We start from the raw sequence: 13550 nt of genomic DNA, 5'->3' as shown, positions 1-13550 counted from the left end.
CCAGGAAGCCCTTCTGACTCCTGGGCTTCCCCACCAAACGGAGCTCCAGATGCCCACAGGACAGTGCACAGCACCCCCTGCCAGGGGCCGGGCTCGCAGACAGTGGCAGGACCAGCGAGCGTGGATACATGGGCAGGGCCAGGCCCATGGCCTCAGTCGCATCTCAGACCGAGGCCTGACCCGCCCCAAGACCACACGGTGGCAGTGGAGGTGATGGAAGCGGAGTTACCAGCCCACATGTTAGACCAGGCCAGCGATCAGTCACCCTCACCAGGTGACACAGTAGGGAATCCCTTGGAGGAGCCAGCGTGCTCACCCCAGGCCTTTGCTCTCTGTGCCTGGGACAACCCTGCCCAACTGTCTGCTCGCCAAGTCCTACTCAGCCAAGTACTAGCTGCTTTTAGTTTTTATTTAACACTAACAGAATACTTACTGTTCTAAGTGGCGCTGTTCTAAGGGATATTTACATGTATTAACCATTAATCCTCACAACAACCCTCAGAAGTAGATACCATTATTATTCCCATTTTACAGATGAGGAAAGTAGTGCACAACAGTTAAGGAACTCCATCAAGGTGTCACAGTGAGGAAGTCATGGAGCTGTAAGTGGAACCCAGCAAGTCACTTCCAACAGCCTTCCCTGGCTTCTCAACCAGATCAGGGCCTTTGCAGCGACCCTGTGAGCTCGCCCCACTGCAGAGCCGAGGTGTGTTCGGCTGTCCACGTCTTTGGCCCCCCCCTCCCTTGTTGGTTAACCCCTTGAGGTCTCTCACACAGACATGTTTTTTAGGGGCTCCCAGAGCCCAGCCTCCTGCACAACACCTGAGCCACAGGGGCTCTCAAGAAACACTGATTAAATAACCAAAAGCCCAGAGAGGGTTAGACTTCCACTACCAAAGGGAGGAGGGGGTAGGAGCCGCCAGAGGGCCCCAGGAGTTCTCTCCCCTCCCCACAACACGCACCGTCTGCTTTGCCCCTCACTGCAGGGCCTCTGTGTCCCTGAGTACATGGGGCTACAGAAAATTGGGGAGGGAGGGAAGGGCCACCAGGCACCATGAACCAAAACCATTGAGCCTTCCTAGGGTCTGCTACCCTCTTTCTCTCTTTTTCATCCAATTTTCCAAACTACTGAATAGTTTTCCAGCTCCTATCCAATGTTTCCAAATTGATGCTCCACTCCCCCAGCCAGTGGAGAGAGACACCTGGGCACCCGCAGACCAGCCAGACCACAGGGCCTCACACTTCCAGCTGTCCTCTGAGGGGTTGCCCTCTGGACAGAGCCTCTTCCTCTGAGAAGCTCTATTTTCATGGGCCAAAAGAGAGACACAACCAAACCCTAGTCCCCCATTGGCTGTCTCTGTTTTTCCAAAGCAGGATCAGTCCTACTCCCCAGCAAAACAGCCCCAAGATGGGGGCTGCTGGCACTTCAGTCTCAGTCTTCCCAGCTCTGAAACTGGGCCGAGAGCTGCCTGAAGAGTGGCTGCGAAGGCTGCAGGTCTTTCGGGGAGGAGGCTCCACTGGCCTTCTGAGGACAGTCCCCTGCAACCTCGGAGTAGATTTCCCAGCTGCCCCTGGGTCAGCCCATCTGTCTGCTAATGCCATCCAGACCTGGTCTCCCCTGTGAAGGTGACTGAGGACAACGCCTCCCTCTGTGAAAGGTGCTGGGGTCTCCCCGCCACTCCACCCTACCCCCAGCCACTAAAGGGCAGAGTTTCCGGAGAATGCTTCAAAACCAAGGGAGGGGAGAGTGGGGGGTGGCTGGACAGAGGGAGCGCCCAAATGGCTCCTCAGGAAAGACTTCAAGCAGCTGTCTCTGGAAAGGAGTTGAGGGCTTTGCTTGAAGCTGCATGTGCAGCCGCTGTTTGTACTTAAATAATAGGTTATGGATCAATAAAACAGCAAAGTTTTCAAAAAGTGCTTTATATGAAATGAAGAGGATGCCAGTTAGTCATATTGAAAAATTAATTACTGTTATCATGATGATGATAGAGATTTTGTGGGCGCTAAGTCATTTCCCCTTCCCCCTCCAGGCTGGGTGTGAGGGCTGCCGGGACTGATGAGGCCGTGTCCCTTAGAAATGTGAGTCCACCTCCATTTCAATAGAAGAAATACGCCCCAAGCTCCAAAGCCCTTGGCTGGCCTGTGAGGGAGAGAGAGGTGGTGAATCCCTAGATCTGCCCTCTCCAGCTGGGCACTGACTGTGTGCCAGGCATTCTGGAAGCCCTTTGCCATCTCTTATGACCATCCTACAAGACAGCATTGATTTGCTCTATTTCCCCATTTTACAGATGAAGAAACGGAGGCTGGTTTAGGCTGTGCAACAAGAGTTGCCTTTTATTCAGCACCAACTGGGCTCTACACTGTTTCTAATTCATCGTCTACTTGCTCCCCACTCGCCCCACTTAACTAATGAACAAGGTGAAATTTACAAAGGTTGTTGCCCTCCCAAGGTCACAAGAGCCAACACGTGACAGATACAAGACTCGATCCTAAGTCCTGGTCTGTCACCCTCCATTCCCTGGGCACAAAAAATGTGTGTGATAAGGGCTCAGAGAGCAGCCCAAGTTAGAATACGAGATAAAAGGCATCCCCCTTGTCTGTGGGAATAAGCAAATGACCTCACGGAGGACGAGGAAGCTGAACAAAACCAAGAAGGATGGTTAGGGTGTCACCGAACAGAGACGGGAGGCAAGGGACCCGAGGTGGAAGGAACAGCCAGCGCACCGGTTCTGAGGTGGGAACCTGTCGGCATGCTTGGGGGGCAGCAAGGGGGCTGTCTGCTCGGTCAGGCGCACAGGGTAACATGGAAGAAGGTCAAGAGCAGGTAAGAGTAGGGATGTGGCGACAGGGAGGCAGTGGCGATTGATGGCTCGGGCTGTCCGTTTGAACATTGGCTTTGCCACTCACTGGCTACGGGACCTTGGAAAAGTCTCCTCTTCCCCTCTCTAAACCTCAGTTTCCTGATCTGTAAAATGGAGATAATAATAATATCCACGTAACAGCAGTATTCTGAGGATTCAGACAGGCACTATGCCCAGCCTAAGGTAACTGCTCACGAACTGAGAACGGTGGTTCTTGTTACTGGGCAACGAGGAGCCACTGAGGGATCCTGAAGGACAGAGCGACTCAAGCACAGCTGGAATGTGCAGGGACTGACTCAGCAACTCGTTCCTCACCACGAAGGAGCCCTGGGGCTCAGGAAGAGTGAAAGCAGGCCAGTGGGTCTGGGCCAAAGACGCCCCACCCAAAGCTTCTGTGACATCTCCTCTTTCATCTTTCCAGTCTTGTGAATTCCCCTATAAGCAATCTACGCTTGCTTCTAATAAAAATGATGTATGAAATTACTGAACTCTCTCCCTAGTAAGACAGACATTCCAGGAAGCAGAGCCCTGTGCCCAGCCTGCCCGCGGCCGCCCACAGAGCCAGGCCCGGGGCTGGGCCGCCCAGGTGGGCGCCTGTCAGCGGCCGGGCCTCTCAAGCCGCACACCTCCCTGCGAGTCCCCTGCATCTCCTTTTGCTGGTTCCTTCCCCGGCAATGCACGCTCCTCCCACCCCAGCCCCAGCCCCAGCTCCAACAGGGCTAGATTTTCAGAAAATCTGCTTCACAACTGAAGGGCTATCTTAGTCCCACAACTGAAGTGTCAACTTACCTGTGTCCTCTTCAGAGGTCCTCCCTGGCCCATGCTGGGTGAGTCGGCCACATCGCCCTATTTTAATGCCCGTGTAGCACTCTTCCTTGTCTGATATTTTCTTATTCATTACTAGTCTGTCTGTCCCACCCACCCAGAAGGTACACTCTGTGAAACCGGGACTTTGACTACCTCGCACAGCATTATGTCCCTACCATAGAACAGTGCCTGGCACATCAGTAGGTATTCAATAAATACCTACAGAAATGGAGAAGAGGGGAAGAAGGGAGGGAGAGAGTGGAGGAAGAACTAATAAAGAACAAAGTCTGGATTCTTGTCCCCAGGACTAGGAGTGCTATTTGAGACCCCAATCGCCCCCTCTGCATAATGGGCAGGGCCTCTAGCCCAGGGGCCCCCCATGGCCACACGGTAGGATCCCACCCTCCCTGCAGTGCTGTCCCAGGCCCGCCTCGGGAGCTGCCCTGCCCTTCCCCACACCCCACCTCAGGGAAACAGAAATTAATTTCCCTTTGGCGTGAACTGATTTTGATGAGCCCAGTCCCTGGAGATCCATCACAGGCCCCTCGGGGAGCACTGCAGGGAAGGGCGGGCCGCCCCATGACTTATGGGCCTCGCAGCCCCAGACGCCCAGCTGCTTCTGATGGCTCCGGACACCTCCAGCCCCCCTAAATCAGCTGCGACAGAGCGACCTGGAGAGCTGCCCAGCCTGTCCTCCAGCTCGGCTGGTGCCCCTGGCAGGCGCCTCCCAGGTCAGGGGGCACCGGCTGTGTGGAAGTGGGTGACTTCATCCAAGCTGACTCACCCCTGCCAGCCACAAGGGATGGGCCACAGGAGGGAGGTGGCAGCAGGCCTCTCCAGTTTGGAGCTTTAGGGAGGGAGACTCCCTACCCTCCCTCTACCCCCCCGGGGCTTCCCCAGACCAGACTCTGCCCCCACCCCACCCCATACCATCATCCCAGAATCCACACTAATAGCCCAGGCCCTTAGCTCAGTCCTGGCCTGAAGAGGCACAGGCCCAATGCCCCTCTTACCGGCCAGGTAAAATGGACCAACCCTGTAACCTCTGAGATTTAGTTTTTTCATGTGTGAAATGCGCATGGGGACCCGCACTTCACCTACTGCTTAGAGTATTGGGCAAATCTGATCCATGTGAGAGGGTCTTGGAGATAGGAAAGCACCATATGGAGTGGGGACCAGAAGCCGGATCAGCGGACCCCCAGGCCCCAGGGTCAAGGCCAGACTTCCTATTCCTGGTTGCAGCGACCTGAATCAATGCTTCCCCTGTTACCCTCTCACACTCCATCATCTGCCACGCTTAGCATCCTTAAGTTCCTCAGGGGAGCTATTCTCCTCCACCTTCAGACCTCGGTGGTTCTAGGTGGTTCCCTCAGCCTAGAACACTTTTCCACCAGCTTTCTTGCCTAGCCAACTCCTACGGAACTCTCAGTCCTCAGCTTAAATATTACCTCATCTGAAATGTTTCCTAGCCCCTCAGTTTGACACTAGGGATCCCATGTCAGTGTCCCCAAAGTCTAGCCATCCCCCTGTGTCATCAAAATCATCCCACATCTGCCTCCCTGATATTACCCTTGTTCCCTCTGATGTCTCAGGCCCACCCCAGTGCCTGGTTCACAGTAGGTGCTCATTCATAGTAACTTATTTTAATTGAATTCCTGTGCCTACTCGTGTTGACTGGCAGTGACTTCCAGAAGAGTTGTGTTAAGAAGGATTCTGAGGCGGCATGAAAACACATAAGCATCACACCTGCCACAAAGTAAGGGTTCAATACATGTCAACTGTCAACATTGGTGTTACTATTGGGAGTGTTTCTTGGGAATCTGCATCCTCTCCTTACCTGCCTCTAGCCTCAGTCACAGTTCCAGCAACCCAGGGGTGGGAAAGGGAAACAGAGAGGAGTTCTGTTCTAAAATCACCTGAAGACACTTACCTGCCTCTTGCAGAAAGAATGTCCACATGCATCAGAAGACCTGAGTTTGAGACCTGCACCACCCTTCTGATTTGCTTAGGAGGTTGACTCCAACACTATGAGTCTTAGGATCCCCATCTGTAAGTCAGGAATAATTCCCACTCTTCTGACCTCACAGGACCAAAGTCAAAAGTATGGAGACAGGTGCTTGATTTGCCTTGTGAAGGGTACACTACACGTAATCATGACTATAACACATCTTAGCCTCTGCCAGCAAGTGAGAGGAGGGCTCAGAGGGTGGACACCCCAGAAGCAGGGCATTGCCAGCCATGGTAGTCTCACCCAGGCCCCCACCCTACAACCCCCATTTTCACAACTGCAGGGCTGCTGTGAACCGTAAGAGCAGGATCAATCCTCCACTCCTTCACTCTCCAGCTGTGTGACTTTGGGTAAGTCCACCTCACCCAACATCAGTTTCTTCACTTAGAAAATGGCAATGATAATAGTAACTGCCTCCCAGACTTCTTAGAAGGAGTCAATGAAATAGTTGTGTAAAGAATGCACTTAGCATTCAGTTTGAGGCCCAGTAAGTGCTCAGCAAATATTACTCATTTTCGTCATCGTCATCATCGCGCTGAATGCTGCAGCTGTGCATGGACTAAGATGGCCTGGTCCTTCTGAACTATAGGAAATCCTGGAACCTCTGCAGCGAACTAGACTGCCTGTCCCACTTCCTGGATAAGTAAAGTGAGGCTCAGAAAGCTAGGACTTTTCAAACAGAACTTCCTGAAGGCAGAGGTCATGCTTCCCAAGTCTGGGGCCCCCTTAGGATGGAGGCTGTACCTTCCACATCAGACCTAGGACTTTGTCTCCCTCATTGGCCAGGGGCCGGGTCTCATTTTTACCACCCCCAGCCAGGCTCAGAGGGAATGAGGTGCAGCTCCCTGGCTCCTTGCAGTGCAAGGAGAGATTCAGGCTGTGGACAAAGGTCAGTATGGAGCCCGCCTGGTCCTGGCTGCCCAGCTGATGAAGGCCTTGTGACTGCCCCCCCTTCCCACACACTGGCTCCAGCTTCCCGCCTGACTGGGCTGAGCACTTCAAAGCCAGCAGCCTCTGAAATGAGGGCACAGCATCGGAGACAGCAGCTGGTGGGGGGAGTCAGGCAGTCCCCTGGCCCCCTGTGTGCTTCTCCAGGCACTCCTGTCAATGCTAACTCGTCGAGCAGCATTGGACACTAGGGTCCTGGGGAATGGCTTTGGGTGCCCGTATCACGGCCAAAGGGGCATTACCACTTACTAGCATGCCAGTGAGCCAGGGCTGCAAAGGGGCAACTCCTTCATGCAAGCAGACACAGATGCCCACGTGCTGAGGGGAAGATGGGGAGCCAAGGAGAGTGACCACTAGGATGGGGATACACATACCCTCTGTGCCACGCAGTAGGATGATACTGTGGGCTCGGGCATTCCAGACCTGGGATCAAATCCTGTTGACCCGACTTCCTAGATGTGTGACCTTGGGTAGTGTTATGTGTTGAATTGTGTCCCCCTAAAATTCGTATGTTGATGTCCTTAACCCCCAGTATCACAGATTGACCTTATTTGGAGAAAGGACCTTTACAGAGATAATCAAGTTAAAGTGATGTCATTAGGGTGGGCCCTAATCCAATATAACTGGTGTCCATACAAGAAGGGGAAATTTGGACAGACACACACAGGGAGACAATGTGAAGAGATACAGAAAAGATAGCCGTGTACAAGTCAAGGAGAAAGGACTGGGACGGTTCTTTCCCTCACGGTTCTCAAAAGGAGGATGCCTGGACCTTGACCTTGGACTTCTAGTCTCCAGAACTGTAAGACAATCAATGTCTATGGTTTAAACCACCCAGTCTGTGGTACTTTGTTAGGACGGTCCTGGGAAACTAATACAGGTAGTGACTGTTTCTCAGAGCCTCAGTTCCCATCAGCCTAAACAGGAATTATGATAGTACTTCCTCATAGTTTGCTGGGATGGTACCTCTAAAGACAGCATTTAGCACAGGATTAGGCACACAGAATGTTCTCAACAAATGATAGTTGTCTTTACTGTTTTGGTTATTATTCACTCTTACATTCCTGCACACACCTATGCATTTACTCATCTATTCCAGATAATACTGTATTGCACACCTTCCAAGCACTAGGCATGTGGCCTCTGAGGCTGAACAAATTTCTCTTCTCTTCAGTAGTTGGCGATGACCAAAAATAGCCCTATCCTCAGGAGAAATCCACATACATGCAAATGAGCTGAGGGAAAGCAAATGCCAGGGGTTGCCCATGTGTGCACATGGGTGTTAATGTATACACATATGTGTGCATCAGTGTTAATGCGTGCATGGGTACATCAGGATACCCATGTGCATGTCATGTTAGTATCTACGCATGTGGGTGCCCAAGTGCATACCTGTGTGTGTGCCCATGCATAGGTAATACGTGTTGTGTTGTACATGTGGTGCTTTAGCAAGTATGTGCACAAATGTTCATTGGTACCTGAATGTGCATGTGGAGCATGAGAACATTCAGACAAGTGTGAGTCTGGATGAGTGTGGCTGAGCAAGGGCATATGTATGGGCAAGTGTGTGAGAACAATAAGGCCCAAAGCTGGTGCCCTCTGCTGCCTACAGCCCAAGAAGGGCCTCTGAGGGGTCCTCTCAACCATCTGCCAGCTGCAAGTAGACATGCACCCCTTCCCCAAGTTGGGCGCGAATGTTCTCGTGCCCAGGGACCACCCCAGGACCCTCCCTCATACCCAGTCTGATTTTCAGGAAGCCCTTCCAGAATTCTGACCACAGTCCCTGGGTGGCACTTCAGAAGCCAGTAGTCCCAAAGCTCCTGAGGGGAACAGACATCAGCCTTACGTTCCAGGTTCATGTTGGCCCTACACCATCATTCAGCTCCCCACCACTTACCCTTCCAAAGGTGGGAGGTGGGACCTCACAGTCCTAAAGGCCTCTCCTATCTGGGCATCTGATCCCTACCCTATTCCTGCCCCCAGAATGCCCAATATAACACTCCCTGTCCCACCATCATCCCATTAGGGGTGGGTGTCCAAGTCACCTGGCCTCTTCCCCACCACCACAAGACTGATGTTTGACAAAGCAGCGTGGCTGGCACAGGTCTAGCAAGAGCACGGCCTCAAGAACCAACCAGGACAGCGCCCAGTGGGCATCTGTAACTGGCAGGGCTGTGAGGGGGCAAGACTTCCTGAAGGTGAAAAAGGTCCAAAGCACGAGGGGAGAGACCCACAGACGAAACCACCCCCAGGGGACTGACTTCTACCCCACACCTACTCTTGCCTGCCCATGACCTGGTGGAGCCCCTTGAAGGTCCAGACTTGGGGATCCAGAGACAGTTGGGCTAGACTCTCTGCCTTCGAAACTAGCACCTGAACCACAGACCTGAGTTCCAGTTCTGGTTCTAATAGTGATAACAATAAAGGTTCAAGTTTAGCATTCAGTTACTAAGCACCTGGACCTGCACTCGGCCCTTTCAAGCCACACATTGTTTTAGTGTGTCAGAACTATCAAGGTTACTCCCATTTTATGGCTGAGCTCATCTGCCTTCCAGCATGCAGCTGATTAGTGGCAGGTCCAGGAGAGCCCACACTCTTCACCATGGAGCGCCTACCTTACAGCGTGCCCCTAAGTAGCCCCTTTCCCTCTCTCAGTCTCCCAGTCTGTGCAGTGAGGGTGTTAATTGCCGTGACCTCCCATCTGTGTGGGACTCGCATCTCTGACTTCTGGGCAAGGGGGTCTCGTCTCAGAGTGAGAGCCAGGGCCTCCCCTGGGGTCTTGTGAAACATGCAGATGACAGGACCACCCCAGACCCACTGAATCAGCCTCTCCACGTACTGCTCCCTCCCCTCCCCTCCCACATAGGCAAGATCACAAAGCCAAGGGGTCTGCGGCTGGCGCACCAAGGTTTGAGATTTCCTGGGGTGGTGGGATCCCCGTCTGGGAGGAAGGTGGGGGAAAGTGGAAGGCAACCCCCCAGCCCAAGCCCGGCGGTGGAGGGGGGACTTCAGGTCACAAAGCTGGGCGTGCCCTGAGGCCTGGCTACCACTCCTTCCTCATCCAATGGGCAGTTCTTCATCTAACCGAGAAAGGTTAGTGGATTCCAGGGATGCTCCCCATCAGGGGTTGGGGAGGAGGGAAGTGAGTTCTGTCCTCCCAGTCATCCCCCCACCCCGCCCCCCGCCGCCACACCTGGGCCAGACAGGCACAAGTGTCTGAACAGATGCCACCCCCAAAAATAAAAAACCTTGAGTGGGGTGAGAGCAACCAGCGAAGCTGAGGGAGGGGCATTCTGGGGGCTTGGAGAGGCAGGAAGGTGGGGACCCGCTCAGACAAAGGCCGACCCCAGCCAGGCCGACTGGCCCACCAGCCCACTCCCACCCCCCTGCGCCAGGCAGCTTGGCAGGCTTGAGCGCCAGCTCCTCGATCCGAGCGGAGTTCCCACCGAGCGTGCTTAATGCGGCGGCAATGACATTTCTGCCGTAGAGGCAAACGCAGGAACCCGGCCATTTTGATGAAGGGCGCCTAGGGTGCGGGAGGGCAATGAAGGAGGGCGGAGTTCCGACCAACGCCTGCAGCCGCAGCCCCGACCCACCACTCTCGCCTCTGCCCAGCGCCCAAGCCAGAGGGTCACAAAACTAGGGTCGCCAGAGAGGGAGGCTACTACAAAAGAATTTCCTGCCCTCTTGTATAGGTGGGGAAACTGAGGCCATGGCGCTGACACTAGCCAGATCTGGAGAAAATAAAAAGAGGGATCGAGAAAGGCCCCGGGGAGGCTTCCATGAGGGACGCTCCAGCGGGAGCGCCCGCTTGAGGAGCCAGAGAGACAGGTCTCCGAAGGGCCTCCGCACCTGGCCCCCGACCTCGGCGCGCCCTCTTGGGGGCGCTCGCGGCGCCGCTACTCCTCCGCGCAGCGAGAGGGTTAAGCCTCCCTCGGTCCTTGCCGCAGTAAGTGGAGAGGAAAGAGGTGTCAACTCTGTTCTCACCACAGCGGGGCTGGCGGATGGCACCTCCCCCCGCCCCGCGCACCCCGCCCGGCCGGCTCCCCCGCCCTCCCCTCGGAGCGCGCGCGCACACACCTCCCACCGCTTTGCCCAAATTATTTTCGATCCCGGGAGACTCCGGATGCCAGACGCGCTCCGCGGCCGCCGCGCCTGATTCATTGCGCCAAAGCTGCAGATGCGACCTCCCGCCTGCGCCCTGTGCCCCGGCCCGCGCCGGGCTGCGTGCGAGCCTGGAGGGAGGGGCTGGCAATTTGTAGGCGCCCCCCCCTCCACCAAGAGGCGGGCCCCAGACCCCCGGGGCCAGGTCCCTAGTCCCCAGCTCCCCAGGCTGCACTAATTAGCTTCCTCGGGGGGCGCCACGCGGCGTCAGGGGCGGCAATTTCCCGGCTGGGCTGCGGGGGAAGCGCTCCCACCGCCTGGGAAGGTGAAATGGGAAACTCGATTCAAAGAGCTTTCCTCCCCCCTCCCGCCAAGCGCCGTAGAAAACGGGTTTGAAATTCCTTTTTTTTTTTATTTATAGTGCACCGTCTCCATGGAAACCGCGGAGGAGGTCACGGTAGCTGGGCCCCCGCGCGTCACCCCGCGCCTCGCCGGCTGCAGGCGCCCGGATTGCGGCCTCCCAGGCGCCGCGGCCCGCGTGGACTCCACTCCGAGTTCCCCGCCCCCGCTTCACTCCGCGGGCTGCTCAAGCCCTATGACTGCCGGTCCCAACCGGGAACGGCGCACCTGGGCACCAAGTGCGCTGGCTACACCTCTGTCCCCAGGCTCTGGCACGCGGGAATGCGCCAAGAAACACGTGCCCAGCTCCAAGACGGGAACATGCGCGGCAAGACGCCACCGAGGGGCTCACTGCATTTGTGAATGCGCTGGGGGATCAGCCTATATAGGCGCACAATTCCAGAGCTCTTGCCAAAATGAGAGCACCCGTGGTTAAGACCTCTGGAATCAGGTGACTCGCCTGGGTAACTAACCAGCTATGTGACTTCGGGCAAGTCACAACCTCTGCGTCTCAGCTTGCTCATCAGCAAAATGGAATTACTGTGAAGCTTGAGACCAAGTACGTTAAACGCTTAACACTATGTTTGGCACGAGGTTCTGAAAAATGGTAGCTGTGTTGGGGTTACTTTTTCCAGGCTGGTAAAACCGAGGCGCAAAAGGCTTTGCTGAAGGGCGCTGTCAGCCAGGAGGCTGGGAGTTACACCTTGAGCTCCCCAGCACCTCAGCCTAGACTCACAGGCGGGAGATGAGCGGACCCCTGCCGGCTGCTCAGGGCCTGGGCCCGCCTGGGGCGCGCGGTGGGCGGGTTGGAGTCTCCAGACCTAGCCACATCCGCACCCGGAACCCTGGAAACGGGGCTCCCCGCAGTGCCCGCCCCCCTCGCCGCCCCAGCACCATTAGCAACAGGCCCGCCTGCCCTCCCTCCCTGCGCTAAGACCGCACCTGCCCCACCGGATGGCCGCCCCGGGGCCAGGCCTTGCCCCCAACCGTGCACACTTCCTCCCGGACCCCCAGCGCCCCGTCAAGCATGCTGGGGGAGGGGACCGGGCCGCCCTCGCCCCGCCAGCTTCCCACAGCCTGAGCTGCCCGGAGCCGGGGAGGCAGGAAGTCTCAGAGCCGGGGCGTGGAGGCGGGGTAGGGGCAGGAAGTTGGGGGTGACTCTCCCAGAGACCCCAGACAGGGCCCCGGCGTGGGAGCGGGGTGGGCGGGCGCGTTAGGGATTAGGGGGCGCCCCCTCCTCTGTAGCCTTGGGCCATGTGACGCCGGTCGAAGCGCCCAGCGGAGGGCGAAGGCCGCTACCTCTGGCTACCCCCAGCAGCGCACACAAGGAGGGAGGGGCCGCCTTTGTCTACTTGGCCGCAGAGGCAGCCCCCCACAACCCCTCCCCCCGCGCCCCGCCGGGCCCTGCACAGCCCGGGTTTTCCATCCGGCCCGGCTCGGCTCGGCAGCTGTCAGGGGACCGAGCTGACCTTCGCGAGCAGGGAGTTTCAATTAGCCGCAGATCAGATAAGCGGGCGGGCCCGTCTCTCCGGGCACCGCAGGGGCGCAGCTCCGCCCCCGCCACGCCGCGCCAAACGCGCTCCAGATGGGAACAAAGATGAGGACGCAGCTCCACCTGCCTCCCCGGGGAGGGAGAAGGAGGAGGCCCCGCCGGGAGGCGCTTCCCACCGGAGGAAGGGGTTGCGCGCCCTCCCCTACCCGTCTAGGATCTCAGGCCGGGGCAGGGATCTCGCCAAGAGGATTTTTCCCGCTCTGCATGCCTCCTGCCCTGCGGAAAGGTGCCGGCCGCGCAGACCCCATCCCCAGGTGGGCACCATGCCCTCCCTCCCCCAGAGGAAGCCTTTTGCCATGTCTGATCTCATCCCGAGCGCTCCCTAGAAGGCAGAGCCCAACAGCAAAAGGGAACTGAGGTAGAGAGAGCTCGGACTTCTTGATCCAGGTCACACCAACCACAACATTCTTCCATATGTTTATTGAGTGCCTATTAAGTGCCAGGTACTGTTTAGATTATGGAAAACAGTCTCATCATCAGACTCAGAATTTAACATTTTAATCCAGGGAGACGGACGGTAATCAAACAAATAGTTGAACAAGATTATTTCAGAGTCTGAAGAGCTATGAAGATGTTAAAATAGGTCGTGTGATACCGACTTCAGGGAGGGGACCATATTAGCTACGGTAGGCAGCGCCTCTCTGAGATGACATCTGACCTGGGGCCCGATCAGGAGAAACCAGCTGAGCAAATGAAAGTATGGAGCTTGCCACTGTGGGCGTGACCTTAGGCGCAAAGGGGGCGGGGCCTTGCAGAGCAGGTGAAGGGCTAAGTGCCATGGGAGCCTTTGGTTGGTTCTAAGCTGCGAGTGACATGGTCTGACTTAACATTTTTAAAAGGTCCCTCTGGCTACGACATAGATCAGAAGATG

The 13550-nt window shown here is 56.1% G+C and overlaps 1 protein-coding gene across 2 annotated transcripts; it reads left to right on the top strand.

Moving 5' to 3' along the window:
* Positions 1-10296: 10296 nt before the first annotated feature.
* Positions 10297-11721, top strand: LOC118918205 (uncharacterized). Of its 2 annotated transcripts, none has more exons than XM_036896749.2 (2): positions 10297-10573; positions 11150-11721. In XM_036896749.2, exons 1-2 carry the CDS (start codon positions 10337-10339, stop codon positions 11561-11563), a joined length of 651 nt encoding a protein of 216 aa, XP_036752644.2. In that variant the 5' UTR covers positions 10297-10336; the 3' UTR covers positions 11564-11721. The 2 variants fall into 2 exon arrangements, 1 of the variants encoding a protein (XP_036752644.2); XR_008993448.1 differs by lacking the exon at positions 10297-10573 and adding an exon at positions 10917-11053.
* Positions 11722-13550: the final 1829 nt, after the last annotated feature.

The sequence above is a fragment of the Manis pentadactyla genome, chromosome 13 (assembly GCF_030020395.1).
Source record: "Manis pentadactyla isolate mManPen7 chromosome 13, mManPen7.hap1, whole genome shotgun sequence".
Taxonomy (NCBI): domain Eukaryota; kingdom Metazoa; phylum Chordata; class Mammalia; order Pholidota; family Manidae; genus Manis; species Manis pentadactyla.
Note: the sequence above shows the minus strand (reverse complement) of the source record. Positions and strands in the feature narration are given on the sequence as shown.